General features: G+C 31.1%; 1 protein-coding gene and 2 non-coding genes across 4 annotated transcripts in view; all 3 read right to left on the bottom strand.

Annotated features, from left to right (window-relative positions):
* The window catches only part of LOC149414116 (serine protease snk-like), a 623,520-nt gene that overhangs the window by 25,733 nt on the left and 575,891 nt on the right, over positions 1-21,896 (bottom strand). For both annotated transcript variants that reach the window (XM_089644054.1, XM_089644053.1), the window contains 5 exons: positions 3,520-3,580; positions 3,151-3,254; positions 2,978-3,068; positions 2,385-2,497; positions 420-529 (listed from right to left, as the gene is read on the bottom strand). In XM_089644054.1, coding sequence (XP_089500180.1) covers positions 420-529; positions 2,385-2,497; positions 2,978-3,068; positions 3,151-3,254; positions 3,520-3,580 — 479 coding nt within the window. The remainder of the gene's footprint in view (positions 1-419; positions 530-2,384; positions 2,498-2,977; positions 3,069-3,150; positions 3,255-3,519; positions 3,581-21,896) is intronic.
* LOC149414117 (5S ribosomal RNA) lies at positions 4,171-4,289 on the bottom strand. Its single transcript, XR_016304166.1, has one exon. It is a non-coding gene; the product is annotated as a 5S ribosomal RNA (ribosomal RNA).
* LOC149414118 (5S ribosomal RNA) lies at positions 4,612-4,730 on the bottom strand. The gene has a single exon (XR_016304173.1). It is a non-coding gene; the product is annotated as a 5S ribosomal RNA (ribosomal RNA).

Raw genomic sequence — 21,896 nt, forward strand, 5'->3', positions numbered from 1 at the left:
ATAAAAAAGTAATCTTTACTGAACCATAACATAAAACGGCCACCATTCGGAACCCAAAACTGAACGCACAGACAGACGAATTGCAAAACGGTCGAGTTAAAACAGGACTTCGCAACGCTCAGTCAATTATGTGAGGTAAATTCACTAGTTCGCCACTTATACCACGAGTTTTCAGACACCGTGTATACCACGAGTTTTCAGACACCGTGTATACCACGAGTTTTCAGACACCGTGTATACCACGAGTTTTCAGACACCGTGTATACCACGAGTTTGTGAAATATTGTCTAAAATGCGCTTCAATCTTTCAGGTTAGATCGTTCAAATATCAAATCAATTTGTTTTTCTATTTTCATCGTTGCAATTTTCATTATAATAAGGAAGAGTTGAATTTAAAAATGAAGAAACAATAAACTCACCCAAGGTATGTAATGACGTATACAGAGTACACCACCCACCGGTCACTTAGTAAGGTAACTGGATATCCCCGCCAGGAGATCTCTCCTGTTTGACCTGTTCCAATACGTCCCTGGGAACACAACACATCTTCATATTAATCTCTAAGCAAGTGTTGTTTTAAATTGCTCGCAAAATGTTTGCTGATTTTCGTATTTTCATTTGCTTTGTTCATTTTGTACTGCCAACCATCTGGAACCAGTGACACTATGGCATCCCAACCAACCATCTGGAACCAGTGACACTATGGCATCCCAACCAACCATCTGGAACCGGTGACACTATCGCATCCCAACCAACCATCTGGAACCAGTGACACTATGGCATCCCAACCAACCATCTGGAACCAGTGACACTATGGCATCCCAACCAACCATCTGGAACCAGTGACACTATGGCATCCCAACCAACCATCTGGAACCAGTGACACTATGGCATCCCAACCAACCATCTGGAACCAGTGACACAATGGCATCCCAAATTGCGGTGTGTTGTGAGGTTTAAGGTTGTGGGAAGGGGAACGAGATGCGGGAGAGAAAAGTACCTGCCTATCCAGATATAATCACGTATGACCGTGTTAAAAATGAGGAGATCGTCACCAAACGCGGCTAAAGCCATTTCAAGCAGCGTTTCAATTATGAATGTTGGTCTTACACCAGGGCGATACTGAGAGTATCTTTCACTCTGTAATGTGCCGCAAATAAACTATATCTGTATATTTTAAATGAATACATTGTGAAATAACACAACATGACCTAATTTTTAGCACACATCGGGATTTGAACCCGCGACCTCCAGATTGCTAGTCGGGTGCCCTCGATTGGCCGGAGCTGGTAAACATCTCAGTATTGCCCCGGTGAAAGGCCTTCAGAATGGAAACTTTGCTTGAAATGGCTTTAGCCATGTTTAGTGGCCACCTGTTCCCACTCCACTACCTTCAGCCTCGTAATAACATCTGCCCCGATGATGGAAACTGTAATGCTGTCTGAAATTTTGTATAGAGTTGGAGGTAGCGCAACAGGGCATAGTACCCCAAAAAAGATCACCATAATTAAAAGATGTAATTTACATGTTAGTATGTGTGTATAATATTTTTTGAAAAAGATAAATTAAATTGATTACATATATTTTGAATACACACTACAAAAATACGCAATCATTTTTAATTTAATTTAATTTTTAATTTGATCCCATGACCACTGAATCCAGAGCCAAGGACTTTACCCGCCCACCGATGTTTTCAGAGAAAAGTCACATCTATAACCTAAATTTAAATTGTGCTAATTGAAATTTTAGTTCCTTTCTATCCACGGGCTTTCAATTTTGTTTGACAAATTTAGTTTTTCTCCAAAAAATAATAAGTTAGTTAATAATTACATTTCAAAAGTAATCTTTGATAAGATTTTTGATCACCAAAATAAATAAATGTTTTGCAATGAATAAGCAAATAGTATGGAAGTATGCGTCGATTTGAATGTTGCTTATTTCAAGAACGACGGACTCTCGTGTCTAAGATGAATGAAGTTTGTATATACTTGACTGGCCACGCACTAGGCAGCCGACAAATGTATTAAAGCAACGTCCTAGGGCTCTATGAAAGCCAAATATAGTCGGCTGCGGAAGTCAGTCGAAACATTGCGATTGCGCAACCAGCCTCAAATGTGACTAGGGTACATGTGTGTGGATGCCTCAGTCCTCAGTCCTCACGCACTTGTCGTGGCAGCCAGTAGAACTGGTGATATTGGCTGCTACAAGCTACAACTGGCTGCTACTTTATAGGGCGGCCGCCTGGTGTATGCGAGACAGAGTATTGTAACGGTGTATTCTCTCTGCCTACTCCTGCCAGGAAACGCAGTGATGGCTAGTTAGTTATTTCAAGAAATTAATTAATATATAATAAATAAAGCTAACTTATGTCTGAAACTTACATAGTACGGGACCTCAGCGGCAGTCCTCATGGGAGTCCTGTGATATACTATGTTGGAGTCTGGTGTGTGCAGAGGACACAGGTCTCCCCGAGTTTCCGACAACTCTATGCAATCTGTAGAGGAAACAAAAAGTTTTGCAGATGTGTATATTAATATAGTGCCTCTTGTGTCATTACTTCAGTCAAGTAAATTAAAAACGTATTATTTAAAAAAATTAAGAATGTTATGTTTTACACTTGCGCTAAAGGAAAAACATAAAATTATTTTTGCTGATGTGTGGTTTTGTCTCAAAATAATAAATTGACGTGTCCTACTTAAAGTTGAGAGTAACTCTATTATTTAGTCTGAAAATCTATTAATTTAAAGAAGAGAACTTTGAAAAACATGTCACAGTTTTGTCGTAAATCATCCTATTGCATAGTTTGACATTTGAGAAAATACAATACTAATTGTTAAATTTCAAACTATGTATTAGGTGTATTTACGACAAAACTGTAAGAATTTTATTTTATAATTCTTTACTGTAAACTAACAGATTTTCAGATATGCAACATAGTTTTAGAATATTTCTGGTCAGGTTTAACAAAACTCACATTCTGCGGCCTTGGAGCCAATCGGTAGCTGAGTGACAAGTCCCTCCGCGCAGCACACCAACTCCGACTCGTTGTCAGTCAAGTTACATTTCTGTAGCAAAGGAAGGTCATGTTAGGGGCGCAAAGTCAAATATGTTGTTATTGTCAGAGACACATAAAGGGAGGAACAGTACCTGTGGAAAAATGCCTTTAAAGGCGGCCTCCTTCGCTGTCTGGCAGTTGGCAAATGTTCTGCACACTCCCGAAGTCCCCGTGTGCTTCATAGTGCAATTCATCCCTTCAAACAAACAGATACACCAGGGTTAAACAATACAACACAACATGAAGATGAATATTCTACCCGCAATCCAGAAGTAATGTGCCTCAGTGGATTGATGTTATCCGGCCTACTGTAAAATGTGTCATCAAGAATTCCTAGTGACAAAGTTGCAAACACTCAGAGCTGTTCATATTCCGCCTCAACGACTAGCTGCCTTTTGCAATGACCGTGTCGTGGTGACGAGACAGCCTATGAAATGATGATTAAGTTCTGAGTACTATACCTTCAACCATTGTCACCAGAGGGCAGCAGACAATCTGAACGTTGCCCTCTACTTCGCATGTCTGAAAAACAAAACAGTTTTGTTATTATTTTAAATTACCTATTTAAAATTATTCTTCTTTTTGATTTTGTTGTTTGGATGTGAAGGAGAAAAAGGCACAGAAAATAAAAGATTAGCTCACGTACGAGAATCGAACTCGGGACCTGTCCTCGCTCCGAGAGGAATGCATCAAGGAACAGCTGCTCGGCCTTTTGAAGTGAAACTTCTTTACGCGCGTCATGCAATTTCGAGGAGTAAAACCAACTCATGACCGAAACGAAAATGCGGGACCGATTAAAGTTCATTTGATGTAGTAAAAGTTTTGAAGTAAAATATAAATGCTTCTTAGCTCATCTCGACAACTGGCGTTGGTGGTGTAATGGTCAGCATAGTTGCTTTCGAAGCAGTTGATCCGAGTTCGATTCTCGGCCATGGAATATTATTTTTTTGTTTTTAAGGAATTTTTTTTTTTTAATGGTTGACCATAATATCAATCCACTAAGTAATATTTTAGGCCTGTAGCATAATTGAAAAGTTAAAGAATGATATAAAATTTTTTATGATGTTAACGATAAAAAAATGAAAAAAAACATAAAATTAAAATAAAAAATGGGCCAACGGCACGCGGTGTTCCCAAGCGGTCACCCATCCAAGTACTGACCGCGCCCAATGTTGCTTAACTTCGGTGATCGGACGAGAACCGGTGTGTTCAAAATGGTATGGTCGTTGGCAAAAGTTAAACAATATTAATTTCTATTCTACCTGCCAATAAATATATGAAAATTAGTATAAAAAAGCCCTAATAATATTGAAAAAATTAGCAAGGTGTGTGCGAGGTTGATAAAAATAATCATTACATACGCGCTTGAAAAAGATCGTAATTACATTAATAAGTTTGTAGGAATTTTTTTTTTCAATGGTTGACCATAATATCAATCCACTAAGTAATATTTTAGGCCTGTAGCATACTTGAAAAGTTAAAGAATTTTATGATATTATTAATTATAGTAATGATAAAAAAATAAAAAAAACATGAAATTAAAATAAAAAATAGGCCAACGGCACGCGGTGTTCCCAAGCGGTCACCCATCCAAGTACTGACCGCGCCCAATGTTGCTTAACTTCGGTGATCGGACGAGAACCGGTGTGTTCAACATGGTATGGTCGTTGGCAAACGCTAAACAATATTAATTTCTACTCTACCTGCCAATAAATATATGAAAATTAGTATAAAAAAGCCCTAATAATACTGAAAACATTAGCAAGGTGTAAATATTATATACCTAGTTTAACTCACTCTCCTAACTCATCTTCGCTGTCTACAGGCAGAGCGCACGACTGTGGTCGTGAAGAACCGAGGTTCGATCCCCGCTTTAACTAATTTTTTTTTTCTTTTTTTATAACTTTTAATTTTTTTTATCACATGCTACTTATAAATATGTCAATAGACAGAAAAAAAGAGAGAATGAAATGAAAAGAGAGAGAGAGAAGAATACTAGAAGTTTCACTTCTGTCTTGCGTAGGCTTGACACACCCATTTTTTTTTCTTTCAAAACTTTAATTTGGATTTGAGGCCAAAACAGTTAAAATAACTCAGAGTTCAAAAGTATTATGAATTATGAGTCTCCATTTGCATTCATTGTTGAATTAATTTCTATGTTGCTGATGGATATCTTTTCTTTAAAGACTGTTTTATCTCCCGGCCTGTGGGACTAACTCGCCGAATCGCTTCGGATGTCTATATCGATTGCGTTTGAACGCTAAGAATTGTTGCATTGCTTATATGTTATCATACCTTTGTTTATCAAAGGTACTATATTTGTATGAAATTGTTTTTGTTATTGTCACCGGACACTTCTTGTTTTTTATGAAAGTGATTTAGGAAAAACAGCTGAAAAGATAATTGCTTTCAAACAGTTTGTTCATTGCTGGTTTTATTTTTGATTATATGTAGTAGAAAATAAATTTGCCGTAAGTTTAAAAACTTGATCTTGTCAGATTCACAAAGGGAGGAACAGTACCTGTGGCAAAATGCCTTTACTGGCGGCCTCCTTGGCTGTCTGGCAGTTGGCGAATCGACTGCACACTCCCTCCCTCCCCGTGTCCGCCACCGTGCAGTTATCACCTATAAACAAACAGACATACCTGGGTTATACAACACAACCGGTGATGGTGAATAAAGCGTTTGAAATGAAAGTGAGGTACCTTCTGCAGGGGCAAATTCACAAGTTTCACGGTTGTGCTACGAGTTTCCGGACATCGTGTGTATTATCTAAATCTATTTTCTTTGTCAGCCTACTAATTTTGAGGTAGGTAAAATGATGGTCTATTTTGCAATCGTTCTTTAGTGTAAACCGTATCCCTACCTCTTGCTGACGTTCAAAATAAGAGGAAAATTACAGTCAATTGTAAATACATTAAACCAGGGAAACGCAACTATTAGGGGAGCTAGTATTTTAAACTAGTCATTCTGAAGAAGGTCTCGCGTCCAAAAGGTATTCTTCCATCGTAATTATCTCTATATGTTACTAAGAAAAGAAGACAATAAATCATTATTATTATTAAAGATACACCAGGGTAAATAGGGAGGGACCATGGCCTACTACAATCATACACCTCCAAGATACACCAGGCTACATATGGAAGGACCATCGTCTACTGGATAAGTACTGTACCTTCTAATACTGACTCCCGAGGACAGCAGACAATCGGAACGGTTCCCTCATGATCGCATATCTGAAAACAATATTAATGGTAATTTAAAACGCATTTTCTAACCGTTCATTGTAGTATTTATATATTTCAGAGCTTCTAGATTATTCAGGCATAGACCTATCCCATTTCTGAGATTAGAATATCAAAGAGCAAGTAAAAAGATTACCACCGAGAATCAAACCAGGGACCACGCTAAAACCGTAACACTCTAAAATTATACTATTTCATTTCATTTTGCGAAAATTATTTACTAAAAAAAATATTTGTATATACTTCAGATAACATAAAAAATTCAGAAAGGTTTGATAGCAGGCAATATTATTTCACAATGAAAGATATCTCATTTAATAACTGTGATATGTATGTATAGTACAGTGTATGTACAGATTGGTTACGATGATCTATAACAGAATCAATTAGTGGTTTCACCTGAAGAGGTATTCCTTCTTGGAAGGCATCAATGACGACGCGGCACTGAGATATATGCCTGCATATGCCTGGCCGCCTGGTACTCTCCATGGTGCAAGAATCACCTGTAACATAGCACAATAACAGGTGACACATACAGACACGCTATCAGACATACATTCCCATTGGTAGTGATTCGAGCGATGTGCTGAAATAGACCAGACCATGACGCGTAATAACCTTAATACACCGAGAGAGAAGAAAGTCGTGGCATATCAAAAGCCAAATACAACAAACGTATTATGAAAAGATACATAGTTACATCCTTTCTGCTTTATTACAAGGAATATATTACTATACACGTTTCAATGGGTATTTTCCAGGCTAATGCGAAAATACTTAGTACACATATTGTGTATGACTATTTCTGCCCAAAATGTTCAAGCAAAAATATTATCTTTCTCTAGAGATAGTAGAGTCTAGAGAGACTTGAAAATATTATAAAAGGTTTAAGGACTTCCCCAATATTAATCTTCTATTTGAAAATATTATAAAACAGATTTCAGGGGCTCTCAAACATTGAAATTTTTGGTGTTCATAAAATTATAAACTTTATAGAAATTTATTATTTGAAAAAATATAATTTACAACACGTGAAAATATAGACTAACAAAAGAAAAGATACATTAAAACATGGACCAACGGTTGCCGAACATTACTGAAAGAGATATTTTTTTTTATAAAAAAATTTCTTTTTGCCAAATATATGCTTTGATGTACAAAATAACAAAAATATTACAGAACACAGGCCAGAGAAAAAACGAAATATTTTAAAATAATAAATTTTTCGGAGACTCTTTTTATAAATACATTATTTAAAAAAATTACATATATTATGTATTTTTATTTATTCTTGGCTAATTTATATAGCGCCGCTTTTGTGAGACCTCACCTCCAAACATGGGTTAGAGGGTTTCAAATATTTCTAAGAGAGAAAATTTTAATATTTTGTCAAATAATTTAATAATTAGAAAAATAAATCATTCATAATTTTATAATATACAGGGTGTATCGGCAAAGTACCCGACAAACTTTAACCAGTTATTCCTTAGCACATTTGGAGTAAAAAATGTTATGGGCGCTTTGCTATCCGGTAACATTTTTTTTCCATTAAAAACAAAAAATAAATAAAAAATCCACACTCCGTCACTGTCATTTGCACTGTTTCTCGTGTTCAACAGCTGTTATTAGCAAGTGTGTCAAAAAGTGTCCTCGCTTTTTCGTACACATTAAATAATAATAGTTAAAAATGAGACGAATGGTGCCGTGCCATTTCGTTGTGATTGTAAAAGCGCGCCAACGTAGGTACGTACGTACATTATTAAACGAAACTCGAACAAAATATTGCCAGACGGGTTTTCAAACATTGACAAAGGATAGAACATTGGTGACATGTGGTGAAAATATGAATAGTAAATTTTTATTAAATAAAAATGTGACCGGACAGCAAAGTGCCCATAACATTTTTTACTCCAAATGTGCCAAGGAATAGCTGGTTAAAGTTTGTCAGGTACGTGCCGATACACCCTGTATGTAGATTGGTTATGCCATTATGAAAAGTTTGAGAACTTTTAGTGGGTGGCTCATATATTCTTTTTATTTACATGTAATCAAAATTTTAATTATCGACGAGTTCCAAAATAATTTGATTCAAAAAAATATATTTTATTTCCCAAAAATGATTTTGGTTCTTTAATATTTATTCTATAATCATAACTATTTCGGTTCTATAATATTGTCATGTGATTATTAAAAAGTTAATTTCAGATAATAAATAATTTTGGTAATCATATTTTAAAAAGTTTGAGAACCCCTGAGCTGTGCAGTTCAATATTTAATTCTTTCGGTATTTTATGCTTACTTGTAATTATGTAACAAAAAGATTTTAATTGTTTTACATAATATTTAATTCTTACTATCTCGATTATTACATAATTTTAGAAAAGTAAAAAAAAAATGAGAAGCTCAGGATTCCAAATTTGAAAAAAAAATATCCATAAAAATATGACAAAAATTTTCCCGAATAAAAAAAGACTTGTGTGTAATGTTTTAAAAAATAAATCTAAAAGTTTGAAAATCTCTGATTAAAATTAAAATAACATGTTATGCTTAGGAGTTATTCAAAAATATATATTTTTTAAATTTTGTGTTACCTAAAGATATTTTTTAAAGCTGATGTATAATTTTACGGGACCTAGGTTGAAAAAAAAAAAAGCTGATCTATAATTTGAAAAATGAAATCGACAAGTTGAAATAAGTTTTAATATTATATCTGCAAACGCAGATGGGATGCACAAAACATGAAACGCATCCGCAAAAGAGTTAATAGATAGAATTATTACCTTTCCGTAGTCCCACGACACAATCCAACATTAATAACGTAAACACAATCTCTAGAAAATAACGCATTATGATTTTTTCACGACAATGAATTTAAACAAAAATCACCGCTTCAGTTCTGATTTGAAGACACAATGCGATGTTAAAATCTCGGCTACCATATTTATTAGTTTATAATCAGCACTTTGACTTTGAGGGTCACGCAACAGGTTATTAATATGAAGCTACAAGCCAAACATATGTATATTCTTGGTATACCTTATATTGTAGGTTATAGGCATTAAAATCGCTTGACAAACGAAGTCTGGAAACGCCCGATTTCAGGAATTCACAAAACTCGTTTTTATTAAGTTTGTCAATGATGTTATAAGAAAGCAAAAAGTTAATCAAGCGAAACTGTCGCAGATAATCTTAGCTATAATACTTTTTTTTTTCCATAACGCGTTCATACATTTGTATTGAAAAAAAAATATTTTTTTGTAGTTTACATTTTTTTTTTTCAGTAATTAATTTTTCTATTTGTATTCTTCTGAAGCGAAACGATTGGAAAACCTTCAATTAATCTAAAGCATATATTTTGGTATCCATAATGGACACCAATTCGTTATAAAGATGAATCAAAATAGTGATTAAGCATTAAGCTTCGCATTAAGATGAAGATACAAGCCAAAAATGTGTATATTCTTGGTATACCTCATATTGTAGGTTGTAGGCATTAAAATCGCTTGACAAACGAAGTCTGGAAACGCCTGAATTCAAGAATTCACAAAACTCGTTTTTATTAAGTTTGTCAATGATGTTATAAGGAAGCAAAAAGTTAATCAAGCGAAACTGTCGCAGAAAATCTTAGCTATAAATCTGTATTTTTTTAGTTTTTTTCCCTTACGCGTTCATACAATTCTATTGAAAAAATATTTTTTTTTGTAGTTTACATTTTTTTTTTGTTCGGTAATTAATTTTTTGATTTGTATTCTACTGAAGCGAAACGATAGGAAAACCTAAAATTTATCAAAAACTAATTTTTTGGTATTCATAATGTACACCAATTCGTTATAAAGATTAATCGAAATAGTGATTTAACATTAAGCTTCGCCTTAAGATGAAGCTACAAGCCAAAACTGTGTATATTCTTGGTATACCTCATATTGTAGGTTGTAGGCATTAAAATCGCTTGACAAACGGAGTCTGGAAACGCCCGATTTCAAGAATTCACAAAACTCGTTTTTATTTAGTTTGTCAATAATGTTATATGTAAGCCAAAAGTTAGACAAGCAAAACTGTCGCAGATAATCTTAGCTATAAGGCTATATATTTTTTAAATTTTTTTCCATTACCCGTTCATACATTTCTATTGAAAAAATATTTTTTTTAGTAGTTTACATTTATATTTTTTGTTCAGTAATTAATTTTTTGATTTGTATTCTACTGAAGCGAAACGATAGGAAAACCTTCAATTTATGTAAAGCATATTTTTTTGGTATTCATAATGGACACCAATTCGTAATAAAGATTAATCTAAACAGTGATTTAGCATTAAGCTTCGCTTTAAGATGAAGCTACAAGCCAAAAATGTGTAGATTCTTATTATACCTCATATTGTAGGTTGTAGGCATTAAAATCGCTTGACAAACGAAGTCTGGAAACGCCCGATTTCAAGAATTCACAAAACTCGTTTTTATTTATTTTGTCAATAATGTTATAAGAAAGCAAAAAGTTAATCAAGCGAAACTGTCGCAGAAAATCTTAGCTATAAATCTGTATTTTTTAAGTTTTTTTTCCTTTACGCGTTCATACATTTCTATTGAAAAGATATTTTTTTTTTAAGCTTACATTTATATTTTTTGTTCAGTAATTAATTATTTGATTTGTATTCTACTGAAGCGAAACGATAGGAAAACCTTCAATTTATCATAAGCATATTTTTTGGTATTCATAATGTACACCAATTCGTTATAAAGATTAATCAAAACAGTGATTTAGCATTAAGCTTCGCTTTAAGATGAAGCTACAAGCCAAAATGTGTTTATTTTTGGTATACCTCATATTGTAGGTTATAGGCATTAAAATCGCTTGACAAACGGAGTCTGGAAACGCTCGATTTCAAGAATTCGCAAAACTCGTTTTTATTTATCTTGTCAATAATGTTATGAGAAAGCAAAAAGTTAATCAAGCGAAACTGTCGCAGATAATCTTAGCTATAAAACTATATATTTTTATTTTTTTTTCCATTACCCGTTCATACATTTTTATTGAAAAAATATTTTGTATAGTAGTTTATATTTATATGTTTTGTTCAGTAATTATTTTTTTTATTTGTATTCTACTTTAGCGAAACGATGGGAAACCTTCAATTTATCTAGAGCTAATTTTTTGGAATTCATAATGTACCTACACCAATTCGCTATAAAAAGTGTTATAACATTAAGCTTCGCCTTAAGATGAAGCTAAAAGCCAAAACAGTGTATATTCTTGGTAAACCTCATAAACCTCGCTTGACAAACGAAGTCTGGAAACGCCCGAATTCAAGAATTAACAAAAATTATTTTTTATTAAGTTTGTCAATGATGTTATAAGGAAGCAAAAAGTTAATCAAGCGAAACTGTCGCAGATAATCTTAGCTATAAAACTATGTATTTTTTTTTTTAAGGTTGTAGGCATTAAAATCGCTTGACAAACGGAGTCTGGAAACGCGCTCATTTCTATTGAAAAAAAATATTTTTTAGTAGTTTACATTTATATTTTTTGTTCAGTAATTAATTTTTTGATTAGTATTCTACTGATGCGAAACGATAGGAAAACCTTCAATTTATGTAAAGCTAATTTTTCGGTATTCATAATGTACACCAATTCGTTATAAAGATTAATCAAAACAGTGATTTAGCATTAAGCTTCGCTTTAAGATGAAGCTACAAGCCAAAAATGTGTATATTTTTGGTATACCTCATATTGTAGGATGTAGGCATTAAAATCGCTTGACAAACGGAGTCTGGAAACGCTCGATTTCAAGAATTCACAAAACTCCTTTTTATTTATTTTGTCAATAATGTTATGAGAAAGCAAAAAGTTAATCAAGCGAAACTGTCGCAGATAATCTTAGCTTTAAAACTATATTTTTTTCCATTATCCGTTCATACATTTCTATTGAAAAAAAATATTTTTTAGTAGTTTACATTTATATTTTTTGTTCAGTAATTAATTTTTTGATTAGTATTCTACTGATGCGAAACGATAGGAAAACCTTCAATTTATGTAAAGCTAATTTTTTGGTATTCATAATATACACCAATTCGTTATAAAGATTAATCAAAACAGTGATTTAGCATTAAGCTTCGCTTTAAGATGAAGCTACAAGCCAAAAATGTGTATATTTTTTGTATACCTCATATTGTAGGATGTAGGCATTAAAATCGCTTGACAAACGGAGTCTGGAAACGCTCGATTTCAAGAATTCACAAAACTCCTTTCTATTTATTTTGTCAATAATGTTATGAGAAAGCAAAAAGTTAATCGAACGAAACTGTCGCAGATAATCTTAGCTTTAAAACTATATATTTTTTAATTTTTTTCCATTACCCGTACATACATTTCTATTGAAAATAAATATTTTTTAGTAGTTTACATGTATATTTTTTGTTCAGTAATTAATTTTTTGATTTGTATTCTACTGAAGCGAAACGATAGGAAAACCTTCAATTTTTGTAAAGCTAATTTTTTGGTATTCATAATGTACACCAATTCGTTATAAAGATTAATCAAAACAGTGATTTAGCATTAAGCTTCGCTTTAAGATGAAGCTACAAGCCAAAAATGTGTATATTTTCTGTATACCTCATATTGTAGGATGTAGGCATTAAAATCGCTTGACAAACGGAGTCTAGAAACGCTCGATTTCAAGAATTCACAAAACTCGTATTTATTTATTTTGTCAATAATGAATGAGATAGCAAAAAGTTAATCAAGCGAAACTGTCGCAGATAATCTTAGCTTTAAAACTATATATTTTTTAATTTTTTTCCATTACCCGTTCATACATTTCTATGGAAAAAAATATTTTTTAGTAGTTTACATTTATATTTTTTGTTCAGTAATTAATTTTTTGATTAGTATTCTACTGATGCGAAACGATAGGAAAACCTTCAATTTATGTAAAGCTAATTTTTTGGTATTCATAATATACACCAATTCGTTATAAAGATTAATCAAAACAGTGATTTAGCATTAAGCTTCGCTTTAAGATGAAGCTACAAGCCAAAAATGTGTATATTTTTTGTATACCTCATATTGTAGGATGTAGGCATTAAAATCGCTTGACAAACGGAGTCTGGAAACGCTCGATTTCAAGAATTCACAAAACTCCTTTCTATTTATTTTGTCAATAATGTTATGAGAAAGCAAAAAGTTAATCGAACGAAACTGTCGCAGATAATCTTAGCTTTAAAACTATATATTTTTTAATTTTTTTCCATTACCCGTACATACATTTCTATTGAAAATAAATATTTTTTAGTAGTTTACATGTATATTTTTTGTTCAGTAATTAATTTTTTGATTTGTATTCTACTGAAGCGAAACGATAGGAAAACCTTCAATTTTTGTAAAGCTAATTTTTTGGTATTCATAATGTACACCAATTCGTTATAAAGATTAATCAAAACAGTGATTTAGCATTAAGCTTCGCTTTAAGATGAAGCTACAAGCCAAAAATGTGTATATTTTCTGTATACCTCATATTGTAGGATGTAGGCATTAAAATCGCTTGACAAACGGAGTCTAGAAACGCTCGATTTCAAGAATTCACAAAACTCGTATTTATTTATTTTGTCAATAATGAATGAGATAGCAAAAAGTTAATCAAGCGAAACTGTCGCAGATAATCTCAGCTTTAAAACTATATTTTTTTCCATTACCCGTTCATACATTTCTATTGAAAAAAAATATTTTTTAGTAGTTTACATTTATATTTTTTGTTCAGTAATTAATTATTTGATTAGTATTCTACTGATGCGAAACGATAGGAAAACCTTAAATTTATGTAAAGCTATTTTTTTAGTATTCATAATGAACACCAATTCGTTATAAAGATTAATCAAAACAGTGATTTAGCATTAAGCTTCGCTTTAAGATGAAGCTACAAGCCAAAAATGTATATATTTTTGGTATACCTCATATTGTAGGATGTAGGCATTAAAATCGCTTGACAAACGGAGTCTGGAAACGCTTGATTTCAAGAATTCACAAAACTCCTTTTTATTTATTTTGTCAATAATGTTATGAGAAAGCAAAAAGTAAATCAAGCGAAACTGTCGCAGATAATCTTAGCTTTAAAACTATATATTTTTTAATTTTTTTCCATTACCCGTTCATACATTTCTATTGAAAAAAAATATTTTTTAGTAGTTTACATTTATATTTTTTGTTCAGTCATTAATTTTTTGATTAGTATTCCACTGATGCCAAACGATAGGAAAACCTTCAATTTATGTAAAGCTATTTTTTTGGTATTCATAATGTACACCAATTCGTTATAAAGATTAATCAAAACAGTGATTTAGCATTAAGCTTTGCTTTAAGATGAAGCTACAAGCCAAAAATGTGTATATTCTTGGTATACCTCATATTGTAGGATGCAGGCATTCAAATCGCTTGACAAACGGAGTCTGGAAACGCTCGATTTCAAGAATTCACAAAACTCGTATTTATTTATTTTGTCAATAATGTTATGAGATAGCAAAAAGTTAATCAATCGAAACTGTCGCAGATAATCTTAGCTTTAAAACTATATATTTTTTAAAATTTTTTCCATTACCCGTTCATACATTTCTATTGAAAAAAAATATTTTTTAGTAGTTAACATTTATATTTTTTGTTCAGTAATTAATTTTTTGATTAGTATTCTACTGATGCGAAACGATAGGAAAACCTTCAATTTATGTAAAGCTAATTTTTTGGTATTCATAATGTACACCAATTCGTTATAAAGATTAATCAAAACAGTGATTTAGCATTAAGCTTCGCTTTAAGATGAAGCTACAAGCCAAAAATGTGTTTATTTTTGGTATACCTCATATTGTAGGATGTAGGCATTAAAATCGCTTGACAAACGGAGTCTGGAAACGCTCGATTTCAAGAATTCACAAAACTCCTTTTTATTTATTTTGTCAATAATGTTATGAGAAAGCAAAAAGTTAATCTAGCGAAACTGTCGCAGATAATTTTAGCTTAAAAAATATATATATTTTAATTTTTTTCCATTACCCGTTCATACATTTCTATTGAAAAAAAATATTTTTTAGTAGTTTACATTTATATTTTTTGTTCAGTAATTAATTTTTTGATTAGTATTCTACTGATGCGAAACGATAGGAAAACCTTCAATTTATGTAAAGCTAATTTTTCGGTATTCATAATGTACACCAATTCGTTATAAAGATTAATCAAAACAGTGATTTAGCATTAAGCTTCGCTTTAAGATGAAGCTACAAGCCAAAAATGTGTATATTTTTGGTATACCTCATATTGTAGGATGTAGGCATTAAAATCGCTTGACAAACGGAGTCTGGAAACGCTCGATTTCAAGAATTCACAAAACTCCTTTTTATTTATTTTGTCAATAATGTTATGAGAAAGCAAAAAGTTAATCTAGCGAAACTGTCGCAGATAATTTTAGCTTAAAAAATATATATTTTTTAATTTTTTTCCATTACCCGTTCATACATTTCTATTGAAAAAAAATATTTTTTAGTAGTTTACATTTATATTTTTTGTTCAGTAATTATTTTTTTGATTTGTATTCTACTGAAGCGAAACGATAGGAAAACCTTCAATTTTTGTAAAGCTAATTTTTTGGTATTCATAATGTACACCAATTCGTTATAAAGATTAATCAAAACAGTGATTTAGCATTAAGCTTCGCTTTAAGATGAAGCTACAAGCTAAAAATGTGTATATTCTAGGTATACCTCATATTGTAGGATGTAGGCATTAAAATCGCTTGACAAACGGCGTCTGGAAACTCTCAATTTCAAGAATTCATAAAACTCGTAATTATTTATTTTGTCAATAATGTTACGAGATAGCAAAAAGTTAATCAAGCGAAACTGTCGCAGATAATCTCAGCTTTAAAACTATATTTTTTTCCATTACCCGTTCATACATTTCTATTGAAAAAATATATTTTTTAGTAGTTTACATTTATATTTTTTGTTCAGTAATTAATTTTTTGATTAGTATTCTACTGATGCGAAACGATAGGAAAACCTTCAATTTATGTAAAGCTAATTTTTTGGTATCCGTAATGTACACCAATTCGTTATAAAGATTAATCAAAACAGTGATTTAGCATTAAGCTTCGCTTTAAGATGAAGCTACAAGCCAAAAATGTGAATATTTTTGGTATACCTCATATTGTAGGATGTAGGCATTAAAATCGCTTGACAAACGGAGTCTGGAAACGCTCGATTTCAAGAATTCACAAAACTCCTTTTTATTTATTTTGTCAATAATGTTATGAGAAAGCAAAAAGTTAATCAAGCGAAACTGTCACAGATAATCTTAGCTTTAAAACTATATTTTTTTCCATTATCCGTTCATACATTTCTATTGAAAATAAATATTTTTTAGTAGCTTACATGTATATTTTTTGTTCAGTAATTAATTTTTTGATTTGTATTCTACTGAAGCGAAACGATAGGAAAACCTTCAATTTATGTAAAGCTAATTTTTTAGTATTCATAATGTACACCAATTCGTTATAAAGATTAATCAAAACAGTGATTTAGCATTAAGCTTCGCTTTAAGATGAAGCTACAAGCCAAAAATGTGTATATTCTTGGTATAACTCATATTGTAGGATGTAGGCATTAAAATCGCTTGACAAACGGAGTCTGGAAACGCTCGATTTCAAGAATTCACAAAACTCGTATTAATTTATTTTGTCAATAATGTTATGAGAAAGCAAAAAGTTAATCAAGCGAAACTGTCGCAGATAATCTTAGCTTTAAAACTATATATTTTTTGATTTTTTTCCATTACCCGTTCATACATTTCTATGGAAAAAAATATTTTTTAGTAGTTTACATTTATATTTTTTGTTCAGTAATTAAATTTTTGATTAGTATTCTACTGATCCGAATCGATAGGAAAACCTTCAATTTATGTAAAGCTAATTTTTTGGTATTCATAATGTACACCAATTCGTTATAAAGATTAATCAAAACAGTGATTTAGCATTAAGCTTCGCTTTAAGATGAAGCTACAAGCCAAAAATGTGTTTATTTTTGGTATACCTCATATTGTAGGATGTAGGCATTAAAATCGCTTGACAAACGGAGTCAGGAAACGCTCGATTTCAAGAATTCACAAAACTCCTTTTTATTTATTTTGTCAATAATGTTATGAGAAAGCAAAAAGTTAATCTAGCGAAACTGTCGCAGATAATTTTAGCTTTAAAACTATATATTTTTTAATTTTTTTCCATTACCCGTTCATACATTTCTATTGAAAAAAAATATTTTTTAGTAGTTTACATTTATATTTTTTGTCCAGTAATTAATATTTTGATTAGTATTCTACTGATGCGAAACGATAGGAAAACCTTCAATTTATGTAAAGCTAATTTTTTGGTATTCATAATGTACACCAATTCGTTATAAAGATTAATCAAAACAGTGATTTAGCATTAAGCTTCGCTTTAAGATGAAGCTACAAGCCAAAATGTGTTTATTTTTGGTATACCTCATATTGTAGGTTATAGGCATTAAAATCGCTTGACAAACGGAGTCTGGAAACGCTCGATTTCAAGAATTCGCAAAACTCGTTTTTATTTATCTTGTCAATAATGTTATGAGAAAGCAAAAAGTTAATCAAGCGAAACTGTCGAAGATAATCTTAGCTATAAAACTATATATTTTTTATTTTTTTTTTCCATTACCCGTTCATACATTTTTATTGAAAAAATATTTTGTATAGTAGTTTATATTTATATGTTTTGTTCAGTAATTATTTTTTTTATTTGTATTCTACTGTAGCGAAACGATGGGAAACCTTCAATTTATCTAGAGCTAATTTTTTGGAATTCATAATGTACCTACACCAATTCGCTATAAAAAGTGTTATAACATTAAGCTTCGCCTTAAGATGAAGCTAAAAGCCAAAACAGTGTATATTCTTGGTAAACCTCATAAACCTCGCTTGACAAACGAAGTCTGGAAACGCCCGAATTCAAGAATTAACAAAAATTATTTTTTATTAAGTTTGTCAATGATGTTATAAGGAAGCAAAAAGTTAATCAAGCGAAACTGTCGCAGATAATCTTAGCTATAAAACTATGTATTTTTTTTTTTTAGGTTGTAGGCATTAAAATCGCTTGACAAACGGAGTCTGGAAACGCGCTCATTTCTATTGAAAAAAAATATTTTTTAGTAGTTTACATTTATATTTTTTGTTCAGTAATTAATTTTTTGATTAGTATTCTACTGATGCGAAACGATAGGAAAACCTTCAATTTATGTAAAGCTAATTTTTCGGTATTCATAATGTACACCAATTCGTTATAAAGATTAATCAAAACAGTGATTTAGCATTAAGCTTCGCTTTAAGATGAAGCTACAAGCCAAAAATGTGTATATTTTTGGTATACCTCATATAGTAGGATGTAGGCATTAAAATCGCTTGACAAACGGAGTCTGGAAACGCTCGATTTCAAGAATTCACAAAACTCCTTTTTATTTATTTTGTCAATAATGTTATGAGAAAGCAAAAAGTTAATCAAGCGAAACTGTCGCAGATAATCTTAGCTTTAAAACTATATTTTTTTCCATTATCCGTTCATACATTTCTATTGAAAAAAAATATTTTTTAGTAGTATACATTTATATTTTTTGTTCAGTAATTAATTTTTTGATTAGTATTCTACTGATGCGAAACGATAGGAAAACCTTCAATTTATGTAAAGCTAATTTTTTGGTATTCATAATATACACCAATTCGTTATAAAGATTAATCAAAACAGTGATTTAGCATTAAGCTTCGCTTTAAGATGAAGCTACAAGCCAAAAATGTGTATATTTTTTGTATACCTCATATTGTAGGATGTAGGCATTAAAATCGCTTGACAAACGGAGTCTGGAAACGCTCGATTTCAAGAATTCACAAAACTCCTTTCTATTTATTTTGTCAATAATGTTATGAGAAAGCAAAAAGTTAATCGAACGAAACTGTCGCAGATAATCTTAGCTTTAAAACTATATATTTTTTAATTTTTTTCCATTACCCGTTCATACATTTCTATTGAAAATAAATATTTTTTAGTAGTTTACATGTATATTTTTTGTTCAGTAATTAATTTTTTGATTTGTATTCTACTGAAGCGAAACGATAGGAAAACCTTCAATTTTTGTAAAGCTAATTTTTTGGTATTCATAATGTACACCAATTCGTTATAAAGATTAATCAAAACAGTGATTTAGCATTAAGCTTCGCTTTAAGATGAAGCTACAAGCCAAAAATGTGTATATTTTCTGTATACCTCATATTGTAGGATGTAGGCATTAAAATCGCTTGACAAACGGAGTCTAGAAACGCTCGATTTCAAGAATTCACAAAACTCGTATTTATTTATTTTGTCAATAATGAATGAGATAGCAAAAAGTTAATCAAGCGAAACTGTCGCAGATAATCTTAGCTTTAAAACTATATATTTTTTAATTTTTTTCCATTACCCGTTCATACATTTCTATGGAAAAAAATATTTTTTAGTAGTTTACATTTATATTTTTTGTTCAGTAATTAATTTTTTGATTTGTATTCTACTGAAGCGAAACGATAGGAAAACCTTCAATTTTTGTAAAGCTAATTTTTTGGTATTCATAATGTACACCAATTCGTTATAAAGATTAATCAAAACAGTGATTTAGCATTAAGCTTCGCTTTAAGATGAAGCTACAAGCTAAAAATGTGTATATTCTTGGTATACCTCATATTGTAGGATGTAGGCATTAAAATCGCTTGACAAACGGCGTCTGGAAACTCTCGATTTCAAGAATTCATAAAACTCGTATTTATTTATTTTGTCAATAATGTTACGAGATAGCAAAAAGTTAATCAAGCGAAACTGTCGCAAATAATCTCAGCTTTAAAACTATATTTTTTTCCATTACCCGTTCATACATTTCTATTGAAAAAAAATATTTTTTAGTAGTTTACATTTATATTTTTTGTTCAGTAATTAATTATTTGATTAGTATTCTACTGATGCGAAACGATAGGAAAACCTTCAATTTATGTAAAGCTATTTTTTTGGTATTCATAATGTACACCAATTCGTTATAAAGATTAATCAAAACAGTGATTTAGCATTAAGCTTCGCTTTAAGATGAAGCTACAAGCCAAAAATGTATATATTTTTGGTATACCTCATATTGTAGGATGTAGGCATTAAAATCGCTTGACAAACGGAGTCTGGAAACGCTCGATTTCAAGAATTCACAAAACTCCTTTCTATTTATTTTGTCAATAATGTTATGAGAAAGCAAAAAGTTAATCGAACGAAACTGTCGCAGATAATCTTAGCTTTAAAACTATATATTTTTTAATTTTTTTCCATTACCCGTTCATACATTTCTATTGAAAATAAATATTTTTTAGTAGTTTACATGTATATTTTTTGTTCAGTAATTACCTTCAATTTTTGTAAAGCTAATTTTTTGGTATTCATAATGTACACCAATTCGTTATAAAGATTAATCAAAACAGTGATTTAGCATTAAGCTTCGCTTTAAGATGAAGCTACAAGCCAAAAATGTGTATATTCTTGGTATACCTCATATTGTAGGATGTAGGCATTAAAATCGCTTGACAAACGGAGTCTAGAAACGCTCGATTTCAAGAATTCACAAAACTCGTATTTATTTATTTTGTCAATAATGAATGAGATAGCAAAAAGTTAATCAGGCGAAACTGTCGCAGATAATCTTAGCATTAAAACTATATATTTTTTAATTTTTTTCCATTACCCGTTCATACATTTCTATGGAAAAAAATATTTTTTAGTAGTTTACATTTATATTTTTTGTTCAGTAATTAATTTTTTGATTAGTATTCTACTGATGCGAAACGATAGGAAAACCTTCAATTTATGTAAAGCTAATTTTTTGGTATCCATAATGTACACCAATTCGTTATAAAGATTAATCAAAACAGTGATTTAGCATTAAGCTTCGCTTTAAGATGAAGCTACAAGCCAAAAATGTGTATATTCTTGGTATACCTCATATTGTAGGATGTAGGCATTAAAATCGCTTGACAAACGGAGTCTGGAAACGCTCGATTTCAAGAATTCACAAAACTCGTATTTATTTATTTTGTCAATAATGTTATGAGAAAGCAAAAAGTTAATCAAGCGAAACTGTCGCAGATAATCTTAGCTTTAAAACTATATATTTTTTGATTTTTTTCCATTACCCGTTCATACATTTCTATGGAAAAAAATATTTTTTAGTAGTTTACATTTATATTTTTTGTTCAGTAATTAAATTTTTGATTAGTATTCTACCGATCCGAATCGATAGGAAAACCTTCAATTTATGTAAAGCTAATTTTTTGGTATTCATAATGTACACCAATTCGTTATAAAGATTAATCAAAACAGTGATTTAGCATTAAGCTTCGCTTTAAGATGAAGCTACAAGCCAAAAATGTGTTTATTTTTGGTATACCTCATATTGTAGGATGTAGGCATTAAAATCGCTTGACAAACGGAGTCAGGAAACGCTCGATTTCAAGAATTCACAAAACTCCTTTTTATTTATTTTGTCAAT

This window comes from Hesperophylax consimilis, chromosome 20, assembly GCF_061612785.1.
Source record: "Hesperophylax consimilis isolate HC1 chromosome 20, BYU_Hcon_1.0, whole genome shotgun sequence".
NCBI lineage: Eukaryota > Metazoa > Arthropoda > Insecta > Trichoptera > Limnephilidae > Hesperophylax > Hesperophylax consimilis.